The 16,589-nt window shown below is 40.5% G+C and overlaps 1 protein-coding gene across 6 annotated transcripts in view; it reads left to right on the plus strand.

The window, feature by feature from the left end:
• The first annotated feature begins 427 nt into the window (after positions 1-427).
• PPP1R1C (protein phosphatase 1 regulatory inhibitor subunit 1C) overlaps positions 428-16,589 on the plus strand; it is an 89,351-nt gene continuing 73,189 nt past the window's right edge. For 2 of the 6 annotated variants that reach the window (XM_037913101.2, XM_043525650.1), the window contains exons 1-2: positions 6,110-6,390; positions 9,324-9,384. In XM_037913101.2, the coding sequence (XP_037769029.1) occupies positions 6,310-6,390; positions 9,324-9,384 (142 nt within the window). In that variant the 5' untranslated portion in view covers positions 6,110-6,309. Of the gene's footprint in view, positions 1,458-6,107; positions 6,391-8,739; positions 8,858-9,323; positions 9,385-16,589 lie in introns of those variants that run through there. The other 4 variants (XM_037913100.2, XM_043525648.1, XM_037913099.2 and 1 more) reach the window with 4 other exon arrangements.

Below are 16,589 nucleotides of genomic sequence, written 5' to 3' on the forward strand. Positions count from 1 at the left end.
AGCAGGCAAGTTATGTTGCTAAGAGTTTGGGATTTCTGCCTCCATTCTTCAAATTTCTTCCAAACTGTACAGGCCCACAGCTTGGGGCTTGATCCTGCACATTGTAGGTGAGGAGCATAATACATTTTAAAAAAACAATACAGCAGCCTCGAAGTGGTGTCTTGTCAGAGTCCAATGAGATCTCAAAAGTTCCAATGATTTTTAAATGGCTTCAGAATTTGGTACCCTATTGTTTGTAGACTCTGTATCCCAGTTTACATTCTGAAATTGTGGTAGTTTCTCCCTTGCAATATTTGCCAGTTGTATTTTAACCTTAATATCGTAAAAAAAATTATTGAAAACAACAATGGGAGCTCAGTTTTGTATCTGCATTGTTTAACGCAAAGATACGATGTAAAATTTTGTATTAATGATTTAGTCTGCACTGGAGGTAATATGACTTCATTTTAAGTCTGCATTGACTGGCAACGTGGGTTTTGTTTATTGGAAAATACATTAGGTTTACTATTTTCTCACTAATGGACAAAAATCTATCATGATTTCCAGCTGAAATAAATATACAAAACTAAATTACCAATATGTTAATCTCTACAATGTTGAAATATAGTCCATAGTAGACATGGGTCTTTTGGCTGCCTAATGAGTCTGTGTCTCATTTATCTAGCTCATTTCCTATAACCTGGCCTTGCTGATTCTGCAGACGACAGCAGAAAGCATTTATCAGTAAATGTTTGTATATTACCTGACAGCCTGGAGAGCTGTTAATCCCAGTAAAATGACTTTAATTTAAAGATATAGTATCAATTCTTAGCTATCAAATTAACATTACTGTAAAGCTGATTATTATTTGTACTGTCCTAGGAATTATTCACCCTCACCCACAGACCTTTAATAAGTAGAAATAGCAGTTTATGAAATGAAATTTCTATTAGGCTAACACATGAATCCATGTACTCATGTGGCACATAGGTATGCATGAACATTGTAGTATAATGGCGAAATACCGGAGAAGGAAAGACATGTTTCAGGAGAGACCCGACCAAGCTGCTACTGGACAAACAAAAGCCTCTTGGCACGTAACACTGGCCTCTGTGTATGCTCAATACAGATTTCTGTCCTACAACTTTGCCGGCCTGCTGCAGCATTTATTGCTGCCAAAACAGACGCCATCTGCTCTACATTCTCACTTCGTCAGAGTTTAAATCCGTTTTTTTTCTTTTCCCCACTGTGTTTCCAAAGTGTGATTGGGAACAAGTCTGAGTGCTCAGCTTCTTCTTTTTTTTTTTTTTTTAATATATTTGTGTCTGTTTAGTGATTATAAAAATGCCAGAGTGAGAATCCTGGAGTATGAAATCTGTTTATTCACCGGCCAGGTACAGCATAGGTAGCAGTAAAGCAGGCTTTCCTGCACCCATGCTGCCAACGTGTCCCCACGCCTAGAGGGATCATCTGTAGGGGTGAGTATGTAATTTATTCTCCATGTTCAGGCCATAGCCAACAGAAGAGGGGGTTGTGCTGTGGCTATCCATGCACTGGGCATTAAAGTAAGACTCCAGACTCATATCACAGGAACATTTCCTTATTTGCTAATACAATGTTTGGATGGAACATTAGAATAAAAGGACACAAGGGGAGAGAAAGCATAAGGCTTTACAAAGCCAGCATAAGCCCTAGCCGAATGCCCCCAAACCTCCTATTGTGGGAGCTTGCAGCTGTGCAAAATGGCTACAGCTTTCCATGCACTTGGGAACTGCATTGGGGTCTATCATGGACCCGAAGTGAATAGTTCTAGGTATGACGAGAGCATGGCCAGAGTACCTGACAAGGAAACTGATTCACCACCTCTTTGCAAGGGCTCCCACTAATGGAGCTGCTACCAAGCTACAAAGCTGTCCTCTGACAGGAACCCTGAGAGAAGGTACAGTGTAAACAACACCTGCCCTCCCTCAAGCTGAATCCTCCCTGCAGTACAAAAGACCTTGGAGGTTCACAGAAGTGTAATTTACACTTCCCTGCATTGGCTTCAGAGAAATTGGATCATGCTCCCTGGAGGTGAAGCCTTGAGGACTGTAATTTTCAAAGTGGTCCTTGCTTTTTCACTTTACCAATCTGGTGTCTAAAAATCTTGAGTCAGAGAAGGCTCAAGCTGAGAAGATAGGATAAAGGCCAGAGGAAGGGTCTGAAAAGAGACCAGAGGACAAACCCCTTTAGGGTTGCAGTGTTTAAAGTTAATTTTTGCTGAGTTTCATTTTTAATAATATGGAGGGGCCTAAATCTATGGCTAATGCAACTACGTCTCCCAAAAGAATAAAAACATGTCAAATGAAAATCATAAAGATCCATAGAGCTATCCAACTTTGATAGCTTGATTACAGTAAGGGGCACAAAAAAGTCACATCCACTATGCAGGTTCACAGCTTCAGTATAAGAGAGAGCACAGATGGGGAAATATCCTTAAACTAAATAGTGATTTTTGATTATTGAAATTTGTTTTTTCTTTTATTGGCAGTTTTAGCTGAATCATGAAGGAAACTAAAACAGTAAAGTGCAGCGTGAATACTAAAAACAGCAGTCAGCTGCTGAGCTAAAAGATTGGGCAGTGCTTAGGTATACTTTCAGCTCTAATCCAGGATACCATGCAGGCCATAGAAAATGCAAGTCCTCTTTGTGGACTAAGCACCTGCCTGTGATCTCACTGACAGTGCTATAAATTACGGGTAACACTGATGAAGCTGAGGAGTTACACAGGTATATAAGAGCTCAGAGTCAGGTCTCCCTACTGGTATGAATGTTTCCTTTTGATAAACTCTCTGCTAACTGGGTATAGGGCTATTATTGTATGTTCTACTTCTTGAAAACCCCACTAAGGTCCATTTAAACTCCCAATTTATAACACCTTATGCTACAATATGCGATAAACCTAGATCCTAAGAATAGGTTCAGAAAGACAGAGCACTACACTGGAAAATTACCAAAGGGGTCTGATAAGGAAAGTGGCAGTGTCATACTTAGGTAAGACGTTTGAGTCATTTAGATACTAATCATTTTGAGAAGTAGTCAAACCACCAGAAATGTACTGGACACATTTACTTCCCCAGGAGAGATGAACACAGACCTCAGGCTCTGTTCATCACCTCTCCTTCAGTCTCACAAATGTGACCGATTGGCCTTTTTTTAAAGTGAACATAGAAATTGCCATACTGAATCAGACTGGCCTCCAGCAGTGGCCCCTAGCAGACGTTAGAAGATACTAGATCTCACTTAAACATTGTTTTTACTGTCTTTCTGAATGCCAGAGTTTTCAAAACGAAATAGTGGTTTATCAGATATCGGGGTGTGTTGGTTAATCACAGGATGACTTTGAGCCACCTATGTGATGCAGCTGCAAAAAAGGCAAATGCAATCCTAGCATGATTAAGGAAAGGCATAGATAAGAGATAGAGAAGTATTAATGCCTTAATACAAGGCACTGGCATGACCTCATTTGCAATATTGTGTACATGTTCAAGAAAGATGTATTCAAATGGAACAAGTACAGAGAAGAGCTATTAGGATGGTTAGTTGAATGTGGTGGGGGTCTATATTATGAGAGGAAAGGGGAAGAATTTGCCTTGTTTAGCCTAGGCTCAGAGGGAATTGGATTGCTCTCTATAAAGAAGTAAGTGTGTGTGTGTAAACACCAGAGGAGGGTGAAAAGCTATTTAAGTTAAAGGACAATGTTGGCACAAAAACACATGGGTATTTATTGAAGGTCATCAATAAGTTCAGGTTGGAAATGAGAAGAAGATTTCTAGCCCTCAGAGAGTGAGGCTTAATAGATTCAAAGTCAAGTGGGACCATTGTGATCATCTGGTTTGGCCTCCTGTATAACACATGTCATAGAACTTCCCAAAATAGAACAGTCTCCCCAAAGAAGTTTTGGGGGCAAACAACTTACTTAGATTTAAGAAAGCGATGGAAAATTTATGAGTGGGATTGTGTGATGATGTTGCTTGTGATGGTGGGGGAAGGGACGGGCAACCCTGGGTGTTCCTTCTCGTTCATGTCTAATATTCCTAAAATCTTATGAGTCAGGGCTTCAGCAAGTCACCTTCAGGGGTAAGTGAGGAAGTTTTTCCCCCAGCGTATTCTGGGTTTTTTTGTCTCCTTCCTATGAAGCATTAAGACATGGCCTCAGATGGAGATGGGACACCGGACGGGGAGGGTCAGGGCTCTGAGGTGATACTGAGCATTCTCTCTACGGTGTTTGGTTGGCTAGTTCTTGTTCACATTCTATGGGCTTATGACCCAGATCCACCAAGGTATCTAGGCTTGAAATCAAACAACACTCTGAGGAAGGGAAGTACCGTTATCCCCATTTTTGAGATGGAAAACCAAGGCACGGAGAGACTAAGTGGCTTGCCCAAGGTCATGCAAGAATACTGAGGCAGAGCAGGGAATTGAACCCAGATATAAACTAATGCCCTACCCACTGGGCCGTCCATCATTACTTTCCTGCTTGAGGTAAACATCCAAATCCATGGCCACAGCATGAAGTTACTGCATTGTCACTTATATACATCTAAGCCAAACAGATGGTCCATTCCTGACTTTCTGATTTACGATTGTGTTTAAGGATAGTATGGTTTTTGGTTACCTCTAGTTCTGTTTGTATTTTCTATATGTTCTAACTCTGCTCCATTGAAATCAATAGTAACATGCCTATTGACTTACATGGGAATAGAGTTAGGCTAATGAAGCATACTTTTGAAAATCCCAGCCGTGGTGTTAAAACTCAGTCACAGCTCCAAGCACCTCTGAATTTTGGTGATGTTCAAATGCAGCTGAACTCTACAGCTTCCCCCCTCTCTATTTCAGTCCATTACCTCAGATTTGAATGTTGTTAAACTAGGGGGAAATTCAGATCTGAACTTTGCAGTACAGACCTACCTTTGGTTAAAAATTAAATTCCTTTAGTCCTTGGCTTGAACTAAATTGTTTCCTCACTTCATCTTGCAGTCACTCTCCTTCCTTATCCAAATCATTCACAGTCACTCCATGTACCTAATCTAACTGTCCTTCATTCATTCTCAAGCCCTAAACTACATTAATCTTCATCCTATCTAAAGTTGTTCCAGTATGTCTCTGAGCCTGTCTATGTCTTCTTTAAACTGTTGTTCATTCCTCATCTCACTCTCTCTCTTTCTCCCTAGTTGGTGGCTACATGCCACAGGAGACCGACTGCATCATTTTCAGCTGCAGGCTCACACCCACTCCTTTGCTCCATGAACTGTCAGTTGGAGTCTCTGGCCATAGCTGCAGTTTTTAGCCCAGGAAACGTTGTTGCAACAGCTACAGCACGCCTCCATTCAGAGGTCACATAATCCAAGCAAAATGGATAGCTCTGGTCACTGATTTCTGAATATGCTCCTCCTCTACTGTTTTTGTATGCCGGTGAAATGCGGAGTAAAAACAAATTAGATTCACAAGGTATTATTATTGCAATTATTTATCAAGCTCCTGCTAGATGCTCCGTAAACTTAGAGGAAGGCACAGTCCTTGCTCCAAAGAGTGTACAGTCCGAAAGCTGAGACTGACAATATGGGGCTGGCCCACATAATCCATCAGCTAATGGGTCAGGAGCAAAGAAGTGGAGCTGTTTATGTAGAATTGTCACTGAAAAGCTTCCTGGAAGAAGCATGTTTTAAAGAGGGCTTTGAAAGAAGCAAGGGGAGCTGTTGGATGCACAAGAGGAGGGAGGCATTCTGTAAATACTATAAAAGAGACGGAATTATTACATTCCACCCAGCTCTCCTGCTGCCTCCACCCCCAAAATCACAAAACTTCCGGATTTGTGTTCATCAATAATTAAGGGCCCATCAGCAATACTCAGAGGGAGCTTGCGCTGCACTTCTGAGCAGCCAGTTAGTAATGTACAGTGGGTAGATCCTCTTTTTCAAATCCCAGGGCACCAGGCCATGCAAGGCTAGTATTGCATTTTCAATTAGCTTCTGAGTGAATGCTTGGCATATGTAGAAGTGACCTGGTACACAATTAGCTTATTGTTCCTTTCAGCTTTGTGCGGAGAGGATCTGAAAGATTGGAAGGGGGGGTGGGGGAAAACAGAGCCAGCCAGAGGCATCACTGTGGATATGGAATAAGGGATTGCTCAGGTCCTGCAGATTCACTTGCTAACTCGGGAGTTAACAGCTGTTATTAGGAAGCATTCAGTGTGGCTTTAGGGAGTGCACCAGGGAATAATCACTGAGGTGACTCTCTGATTTCTTGTAGTCTGGGCTCTTTTCTCTTCTGAGTCTCCTCATCATTATTATGGAGCCAAACAGTCCTAAAAAGATCCAATTTGCTGTGCCATTATTTCAGAGTCAAATAGATCCTGTAGCAGCTGAACAGGTAAGGAAGACAGGTGTCTTTCACTACTTGGGGGACTGGGTGTGGGATGACACTAGGTAATATTCATGGCCGAAATTCTTCTCCAGTTTACGCTGGTGTAAATTTAGATTAAATCCATGGAAATCAGTGTAGTTATGCTGGGATAGCCAATGTAACACAGGGCAGGATTTGCCCTATTGTGAGAATGCACATTTTAACTTGCACAGGTCTTTCTAAGTATATATTAGTGTCTGACTTTATTCTTTTAACATGTTTTGCACAAGAGATAAGCACACTTTATATGAATACATAATTTCGAGCTGAATCAATATGGGAAAATTAGCTGAAATGTATTGTTTCATATACAACAAAATATACATTTGATAATTAGTATTTAAGGGGAATATTGCACAGCCTGGTTAGGAGATAGCCTGCTTGCAATTTATTTTGGTGTTGGAGCAAATCATTTAAATGCTGAAAGATAGTAATTTATTGAGTTATTCCCCCACATTTTAAGACTTTTCATGCTGAATTCTTTACATCACTGTTACTGTTTGCTAAGTATTTCATGCATATGTATGTGGATATGGCTATATGTGTGACTATATATACATGCGCACACTCAAAAATACAGCTATACTGTACAAATATATATGACAGCCGAATCTGACTTGCCTGTAAATTTATATACTGTCCAAACCTGCATTTATTACAGGCAGACCTCTCGTTAGTTATACGTATAAATACAGATGTGTAGAGCTACTTCTATATATAAGGAACGATACCATAAAATCCTAGAAGACAGAGGTGTATAATACCCATGAGTTGGTCTAGTCCATCTCTGTTACTATATCATTGTTCCCCATTGTACATTTACTGTTGTTTTGATATGTCTAGTTTTAAATGATACGAAAGATGTAATAGGGCTTTGACAATTCCACTGTAGAGTGATGGCAGTGTAATCATTTACATCTGGAGGACAGACATCTTGTTTCCTTATCTTCTGATGTAATGTCTCCTAAGAGGAGGCGGGCTTTGCCAGGAAGAGATGAGTTGTTGTTGGCGGCCATGGAGGAAGGGGAGATGGAGGAGGGTAAAAACAAAGAACTTCCTGAGGCCTTCAACCTGCCCAGAGATGGTTTAACTAAAATATATTTATAACTTTGAGAATGATCCTTCTATTAACTTGAGCAAGACCTGGTCCACCACCTTTTGAAACCAATGAAAGTTATTGCCTTCAAGGACTGCAGAATTGGGCTCTTAACTAAATTCCTGTGGGCTGTAAAATATTATGAGCCAAGTTCTGCCCCACATTTATGGGAAGTCCTTTTGATTATGCTGTACTTTTAATTTATGGGATAGGTGCCCTCTAGTTTTATTTTAGATGTTTGAAGAAATTACATCAATAAAATCTGGAGTAACTGTCTGAACCTTATTGAGTTACTGTGGATTTCCCCCACTGAGAGCAGAATTGGGCCCTAGCTATTTACGATGTTCCCTAAGTAATTAAAAAAGGGCCAACACATTGACAAAGAGATTATCTCAAAATGGTGTCTGGGTTAAATATTCTTGAGTACACTATTATATTCCACTGCATAAGTGCCAATAGCCTGGGGGCTGTGATATAAAGTTTAGAAAAGCTTTCTTCACTAATACGTCCATTATTGGAGACTATTCCAACATCATGTTAGTTAATTGTCTAACATTCCTGTTGGATGTTAATGGATCCACAAGAGAAATTGTGAAGATTTTAACTAAAAAGAAACTCATACAATGACTATTCAGATTTATATATATAAACAGCTGCAATAGAGCATGCTTAAGAAATTTCCTTTTGGAAATATTAGTATTAGGTATTTTTTTAAAAAAATTGCTTGGAAATAGATAGGCATTTTTTTAATGTTCCTGTATACACTGACATTATTTATCTAGTTATTATTTCTTTGCTCTGCTTACATGCTTCACAATCAGTGCAACATCAATGATAGAAAGGGTAAAAAAAGAGATTTAAATTAATCATTGTTGGTGATAACTATGGCAGTGCTAGAAATCCATGCTCGCATAGCAACTTAGGTTCTTTCCCAGAAGTAGAGATAAGGGGTTATATTTTCAAAAATACCTCAGACTATGTCTGCACTGCACACCACTTGTGGTGGCAGGTAGGGTACGTGTAGCTGCCTACCACAGTGAAAAGCAGGCTTTGTCCACACTGCAGTGTGTAACTACATGCATCAGTGAAAAGCTCTTACAGGGGGAAGGCAGTGGGGAAAGGCTTGGTAGCTGGGAGCTGCTGGAGCCTTTCCCTACTCCCTTCCCCTTCCCAGAGCCTTTCCCCACTGCTGGAACCTTCCTCTGCGGCAGGGAAAAGCTCCAGCAGAGCAGTGCTACCAGAGCCTTTCCCTGCGGCATGCAAAAACTCCAGCAGAAGGGATGCAGCAGGACACTAGACTGCTCCAGATAGCTGTGTAGATGGGAGAGGTATTGTTTGGTGAGTAGGGCGTCGTGTCGGGTACTTACCCACAGGGTTCAGGGATGGTGTATCTTTGTTCCACTTGCCTAAGCAATGCCTCACCATCTACACTGCTATTTATGCCAATGCTAGTGGGGTGTGCAGTGCCTGAACTTTACATGCTGCCGGAAAGAGTGTGCAGCGTAGACATACCTTAAGTGACTCAGGTGACTTGGTCTTTCTCTGGGGCTTGTACTCCTAAAAAACACTGGGGTTTTTGAAAATCCCACCCAATGACACTGATCCTGCAGTATGTTGCACCTGAATTGATTCTGATCATTATTACACTCACAGTTATGAAGACAGTATTTTTAAAGCTGTTTTCCGTGTGCTTGCTTTTACCACTTACATTGTTCAATAAGACTCCTGACGTCTTGTACTTTGTTTTGGATGTAGGGTAGTGGGTATCTTTAATGGCTCTGCTTGGGCCTCTGTTTTTTCACAGATCAGGAAAAGAAGACCCACACCAGCATCACTAGTTATTATGAATGAACACTCATCCCCAGGTAAGTAACAATGTATCTTCTAAATCACAAGACTGGGGTATGGGAACAAAAGGCCTGTCTTTTGCAATATGGTTTTAATAAATAAGTGCATTCAAAGAAAAGAAAATCAGCATTAAGCTCACAGCACTTAATGCCAGATCATGGGCCATACATGTGTTCACAGCAAAGACCTGTGAATCTATGCAAATCCTGACCCCACTCGAGTCAATAGCACAACTCCCACTGACTTCAGTAGGGCCAGCAATCCACCCTACATGTGAATCTCCTTGTTGCACATGGAATGAGGGCTCAGTTGCCTCTGTGGGTTGTGGGTGGTCCCAGCTGCCCCTTCCACACACCCTCTCCTTCATCAATGGGATATTGTGGGGAAATCTGTGGAGTTAAGTTAAACTAACAGAGTTCTTGGTCCTCCAGTTCCTAGAGGGAACCAGGTCAGTTGCAGTGCAGAACTTAATAACACTAGGGGCTACACGGTAGGAGGGCCATTCTCTAGTTCTCTGCTGAAGCATATAGTGTCTGTTCTGTCTCTGCCCTGACCACAAAGTCTTTGTGGAGCTTGTCCTCCCACCAAAGACTCCCCTCAGAAGTTTTCCTGGGAGAGTTGATGATTTGGGGCCAGGACATGCTTAGTCACATACCTGTGCCTCCACAAGGCTGCTAAAGCAAATCTGGAGTTTCTAGACCAAGCCATTTTGGAGACACGATGAGCCAAAGAAAACACTAGAATTATTTTTAAAGAGTAAATCTCAGCAAAATCTTCAAAATATCATAATTTAAAACTCTTTATCTGTTTTTATTTAACCAAACTTCCCTGAAAAATGGCCTTTGGGTCAGATGCAGCATGTACAATTTTAGGATGATCAGCTTCTTTTCTCCTCTGAGGTGGGGGTTAAAAATCAAGCTTATAACGGAGAGCTACCTACCTACGGAAAGATTAGTACCACTCCATAATAAAGGCCTGTCAACAGAGTGAGTGATCCAAGATTAGCTCAGTTTACTGTTACTGTGCCATTACTGTAATGCAGTTGACAAATTTCCCAATCAGTTTTCACTATTGCCATTCTAAAAGCTTTTTTGAAAGATTCCAGTCCATTTACAAAGGTTGATTTCCAATTTTCTATAAATATAACTTTGCATTATTCCTGCTGACAAATTTTATGCTGCAATTTACAGATTAGTTTTATATAGGAGTGTTTTTAAATTTCCATTTAATGACAGAGGGCCCAGTTACCATCTTTGCTAACAATGAGTAGTTCTTTACCCTGTGAGAAATCCCACTGATCTCAACAGAATTGTGGGGTATGGAACTACTCAACATGAATAAGGGTAGCAGAATTGGGCCCATGAGTAACATATATACAAGAAAAAGAAATGGGTTCTCCTAAAAGTGATACCTTGCTTCTAGTGAGCTATAATTCCACCTCCTGAAATGCCATTTCTGGAGATAACACTTTGTGAGTAAGTAGCAAATTAGTCCCATTATAAATAAGGATAATAATAACAGATCCTCTATACCAACTGGGATCATAAAGGCCATAGTTCTGGCCACTGGTTCTACAATCCACAGGGTAGGGGAGCAAATAAGAACCTAACCAAAGATCAATGGGTATTCTCCTCTCTGGAAACACACAAATGAATTGGTGGGAAGGGTTTGTTAGACAAATTTCTAGGTGCATTAGTAAACATGGAATCATAAGAGTCTAGAAAAAAACCAGCTGGATCTATTTTCACTTTTTGTGTTACCAGTCCCCTTTAATATTATTTCCCTCTTTAAATGGAGGGAAATCTCCTTGAGCATGTTTTAAATATAATTCAGATTTGTTCTCATTGCCCTAATAGGTTGTTTGCTGTCTATACTTATAACTAGTCTCTAAGCAAAGAAATTCCATCTCAGTTCTTTTAGGATTCAATCTTTCAAGGTTCTGAGCACTTCCTGAGAAGTGCTGAGCACCTTCAGTTCCCACTGACGTCAATGGTAGTTGAGGGGTGATCCTTCCAGAGCTGTACACATAGGTATTCAAGCCAGAATACAGTGGCTGTGCAGCTCAAAGTAGCCACACTACCCAGAAGGATCTGGCTCTCAGTCTCTAACCTTTCCCTAACTCAGTGGCACACAGCACATCAGGGTTGCTAGGCCTTAATTTAAAACAAACTCACCTTGGCTGCTCTCCCATATTGCAGTTCTTTCTAAATAGACTCGTATTTCCTTTTGTAAACAGAGCCCTGTTGCAGCACTAAATCAAAAACAAACAGAGAATAAAGACACCTCTCCGATTTATAGAAAATGTTATTGTAAACAAATCAGTGCATGCCTGTTATCTCTTTTCATACAATGCTTACAATACAACTCCAAATAAATCATTTTTTATTGCTATTTATTATTGCAGCAAGTATCAGTGAAATTTTAACCATGCAATGGAAAGAACATTGACACACTCAAATAATTGGTACATGAGATCATAGCACTTGGCTCATTCTTTGGTTAAAGTAGGCATGTATCTTATTTCTGATTTTTTTTGCAAAGTTAGAATTATTTTCAAAAATGAAGTCTTAAAGCTTTCCCAGAAACGGTATGTCTTGTTACAATTGTGTGTATGTGAATGTATTTACATGTGACTGCTTGATGTGTGCGTGTGTATAGTGGTGTGGGTGCACATGTGTATGATTTATGTATGTGTGTATATATACATATAGAGAAAGATTTCTTATATATTCGGATGTGAGTGTGTATATGTGCAAGTGTACAACCCTCCCCCCTTATTTGTATATAGAAGCATCACTATTTGGTTTGGGGGAAGGATGCTTCTAAGGGTTAGGAGTTCCGATTTGAATGTGCTTTTAAAGGTTGAGATGCCTCAAAGTTTATTCAGACTTTCAACCCCTTGAAAAAAAAAGAGGTAGAAATCTTGTAAGAACGGGTTCTCCTGCACGATTTCTGGAGTATCTGCTCCCAGAGGCAGCTGATCAGAGCACAGTTTTTGTGGTATTTTGGCATCTCTGGTTGCAGCCCCTTCCGGAAACTAGAAAGAAACAAAATTTATTTGAACCTTGCTGAACTTTATAATAATTTCAATCTGAGTTGTGCTGTACAAATGGTTCAAGGTCAGAGTGTTTTTTTTTTCCTGAGCCATTTCATCTATCCCTTATGTCTCCTACAAATTCCAGTACAAAACCAGGAATCTATCTGCACTGACGTAAGTAGAGGTCATCCTGCTTTCAGGATAAATAATTTTGAACTAGTGGTAGTTTCTCAGAAACTATAAGACAAGTCTGTTTGGCTTCCTCAACATTTACATCCAGACCAGACCACACTAAATGATTTAAAGGCTGTTTGTGGATCTGGCTTCAAGAGATACATATAGCATAGGGGGAACATTGATTTGAGTATTTTCCCCTGCACACACTGTTGGAACCATCATATGGCCACATATAACTGCAGTAATAATTTTCAAAGGAGAGGATTTAAGTTCTCAACAGCTACAGAACTTCCTGTAGAGGACAAAACATCACTTTAAAACAAAATGAAAGTTAAAAAAACCCACTCAGCATCATCTACATCCATCCTGGAGACATCTTTTTGATGGAGGGCATTCTGCCAATATTATGACTGTGGTAAGAAGTTACCAATAATCAACCCAAATTGACCTAAGGCTTCAAAGGAGTTATGTTTTTCATTGACACCAGCTGAGGATCTGGCATATTATTTTATTTATTATGCATTTTAATGTATTTTTATTTTTAATTTTGGGATAAATTTGATGTTTATGAAAGTAAAGGACTAATGCAACTGGAGAGAGCTATGCACAATATAGGCCAGTCCTATGCAAAGTTCCCTTCACAGCTAAACTCCCTTTGTGGCAATCAGAATTTCAGCCTCTAAAGTTTTATCCTTTGTTGTATATAGCTGACACTGTTTATTTTGTATGGTTGTAGTTAGATGCTTACAGTTGCTAACAAAGTGCGTGTTTTTTTGCACAATATACTTTGAATGTCATTATTATTATTATTATTATCCATCATTCTTTTAGTTGCCTCTCTCCATAATTTCGAAACTCTATATAGATGTTCCACAGTCTACACAGGAGCAGGGTCCCTATGGTTGTAGTACAAGGGAAATAACCACCCTCTCCCTACTGGCTCTGTCCTTAAATCCACTTCCTCCCCTCCTTTCCCCACTTCAGGGAGTGTCTCTGGGGACAGCTTGGCTTCCTTGCAAGCTATCCCCATTAGTGTCTTCCCTCAGTCCTGCTCTTTCCTTGCTAGTGAGGGGCTCCTGGAAGGGGGCTGTAGGGCTATGAGAATCACATCAGTTTAGTTCAATACACATTTAAGAGCCCAGGCTGACAATCTTTTATTGATTCTTAGTATTAATTATTTATCTTATTATTTTATTACTAAACATCATATTCTTTCTTTGAAATACATTTTTAGCATAAAATTAATTAAAAGAGAAAAAGGGAGCTGTGGAATATGCTGCAGTGGAAATAAAATGATGTGTCCAAGCAATTCAGGCCCTGATTCAGCCCTTCACTTCAGGAGGTGCCTAAGTGCTTCACTGCGCGGAGAGGGATTTTAGCACATGCTTATAGTTAAAATGCTCAAGTACTTTGCTAAATTAGAGCCTCAGCTGAGATTAGGCACAGCTCTCTTGATTGTTCTTTGGGTATCTTGTGACAATGTTGCTGAAAGCAACAGAAACCAGAACCTACCCTCCCTGCATACAACCTGCTTTAACAACCATGGCATAATTATGAGCTATTCTCTCCTTATCATCCATGGGCTATGTCATAAATATAAAGGGAAGGGTAAACACCTTTAAAATCCCTCCTGGCCAGAGGAAAAATCCTTTCACCTGTAAAGGGTTAAGAAGCTAGGATAACCTCGCTGGCACCTGACCCAAAATGACCAATGAGGAGACAAGATACTTTCAAAAGCTGGGAGGAGGGAGAAAAACAAAGGGTGTGTGTCTGTCTGGGTGATGCTTTTGCCGGGGACAGAACAGGAATGGAGTCTTAGAACTTAGTAAGTAATCTAGCTAGATATGCGTTAGATTATGATTTCTTTAAATGGCTGAGAAAATAAGCTGTGCTGAATAGAATGGATATTCCTGTCTGTGTGTCTTTTTGTAACTTAAGATTTGGCCTAGAGGGATTCTCTATGTTTTGAATCTAATTACCCTGTAAGGTATTTACCATCCTGATTTCACAGAGGTGATTCTTTTTTACTTTTTACTTCTATTAAAATCCTTCTTTTCAAGAACTGAATGTTTTTTTCATGGTTCTTAAGATCCAAGGGTTTGGGTCTGTGGTCACCTATGCAAACTGTTGAGGATCTTTACCAAACCTTCCCCAGGAAGTGGGGTGCAAGGGTTGGGAGGATTTTGGGGGGAAAGACATTTTCAAACAACGCTTTCCTAATAAAATAAACCCAGATAAACGTTTGGTGGTGGCAGTGGAAGTCCAAGGGCAAAGGGTAAAATAGTTTGTACCTTGGGGAAGTTTTAACCTAAGCTGGTAAAAGTAAGGTTAGGAGGTTTTCATGCAAGTCCCCACATCTGTACCCTAGAGTTCAGAGTGGGGAAGGAACCTTGACAGGCTATTATAAATGAAGAATAAATCACTGCCATTTGAAATGAAAATAAACCTAAGCTGCGTACTAGCAGAGTGTCATGTTACAATGGCTCAGGAAAAAGCTGGTAACTATGGGGAAAAATGACATTTCATGGCAAACATTTCAGATCACAGCTCAGATTTAAATTAATTGAGATTCACTTTGATCAGAATATGATGCCTACTTCTTTGTATGAACTGGCTTTGTCTCTCAGTCACTATAACATCAAATGGTACAATCTGCCCAGCTTGTGTCAAAAGTGTGTAGGGAGTTTGAAGCCATGCCAGGAACTGGGAATCCTGCTGGATCCTAAAGCCTTCAACATAACTCTAAATAAAAGAAAAGGAGTACTTGTGGCACCTTAGAGACTAACAAATTTATTTGCACATAAGCTTTCGTGAGCTACAGCTCACTTCATCGGATGCATTCAGTGGAAAATAGAGTGGGGAGATTTATATACACAGAGAACATGAAACAATGTGTGTTACCATACACGCTGTAACAAGAGTGATCAGGTAAGGTGAGCTATTACCAGCAGGAGAGCGGGGCGGGGGGGGGGGGAAGGGGGAGGAGGAGGGGGAGGGAACCTTTTGTAGTGATAATCAAGGTGGGCCATTTCCAGCAACTGACAAGAAAGTGTGAGGAAGCAGGGTGGGGGGGGGGGAGGGGGAATAAACATGGGGAAATAGTTTTCCTTTGTGTAATGACACATCCACTCCCAGTCTCTATTCAAGCCTAAGTTAATTGTATCCAGGTTGCAAATTAATTCCAGTTCAGCAGTCTGTATGGTAACACCCATTGTTTCATGTTCTCTGTGTATATAAAATCTCCCCACTGTATTTTCCAATACAATAGCTCTGAGGTATGGGGAAAAAATCCATTTAGCTCAGTAGATGTTAAATCAGAGGCCAGTGATGATACTTTACATGTCAACATTGCTAACTATTTCACTGCTCATCAAAGTGTGTAAGAAAGCGGAGGAAATATCCTACTCTGAAGATGCATGTCATTTATTCCGAGTGATAGCTCAACTCATTTTGGCATCGGGAGTGGCTTGGATTTGGGAAAACAGTAGCACTTATTGGCTCAATCAAGAAGGAGCCAAGCAGAGCCCAACAAAGTATCTGAGCCCCACCAAAGGGAAACCACACCTGAGGAGCCAAGCAGAGCTCTTGGATATATTTTAACTTCTCAGAGGGGGTCTCAAACCCCAGGAGGCTAGCAGAGTCCAGCCGCGGGCCTGTTATTATATTTTGAACATCTGTGCAATCTACTGAAAGAGATGTCTCACTTTTGCTTCCCAGATAGGTGAAGCTTATTTTGTGGGTGGAGCTTGCAAGAATACTGCTACCTTATTCCTTTTTTCCCCAATATGACCCCTGATGCTAATTCCTAGGGATGAACAGACCTGTGTAACATTTACATGGTTGCACAATCCAGTCTCTCTGGCAAAGTCCCATTTGTCACATATGGAAGACTGGGAACTGCTGTCTGATGAGTCACTAAAAATATGCACTATGTCCCAAACGTCCCAGCAAAAACAATAGGTCCGCTGGGCTAAATTAGGTCATATTCTGAGAACTGTGTGGAAAGTA

The sequence above is a fragment of the Chelonia mydas genome, chromosome 11 (assembly GCF_015237465.2).
Source record: "Chelonia mydas isolate rCheMyd1 chromosome 11, rCheMyd1.pri.v2, whole genome shotgun sequence".
Lineage (NCBI taxonomy): Eukaryota > Metazoa > Chordata > Testudines > Cheloniidae > Chelonia > Chelonia mydas.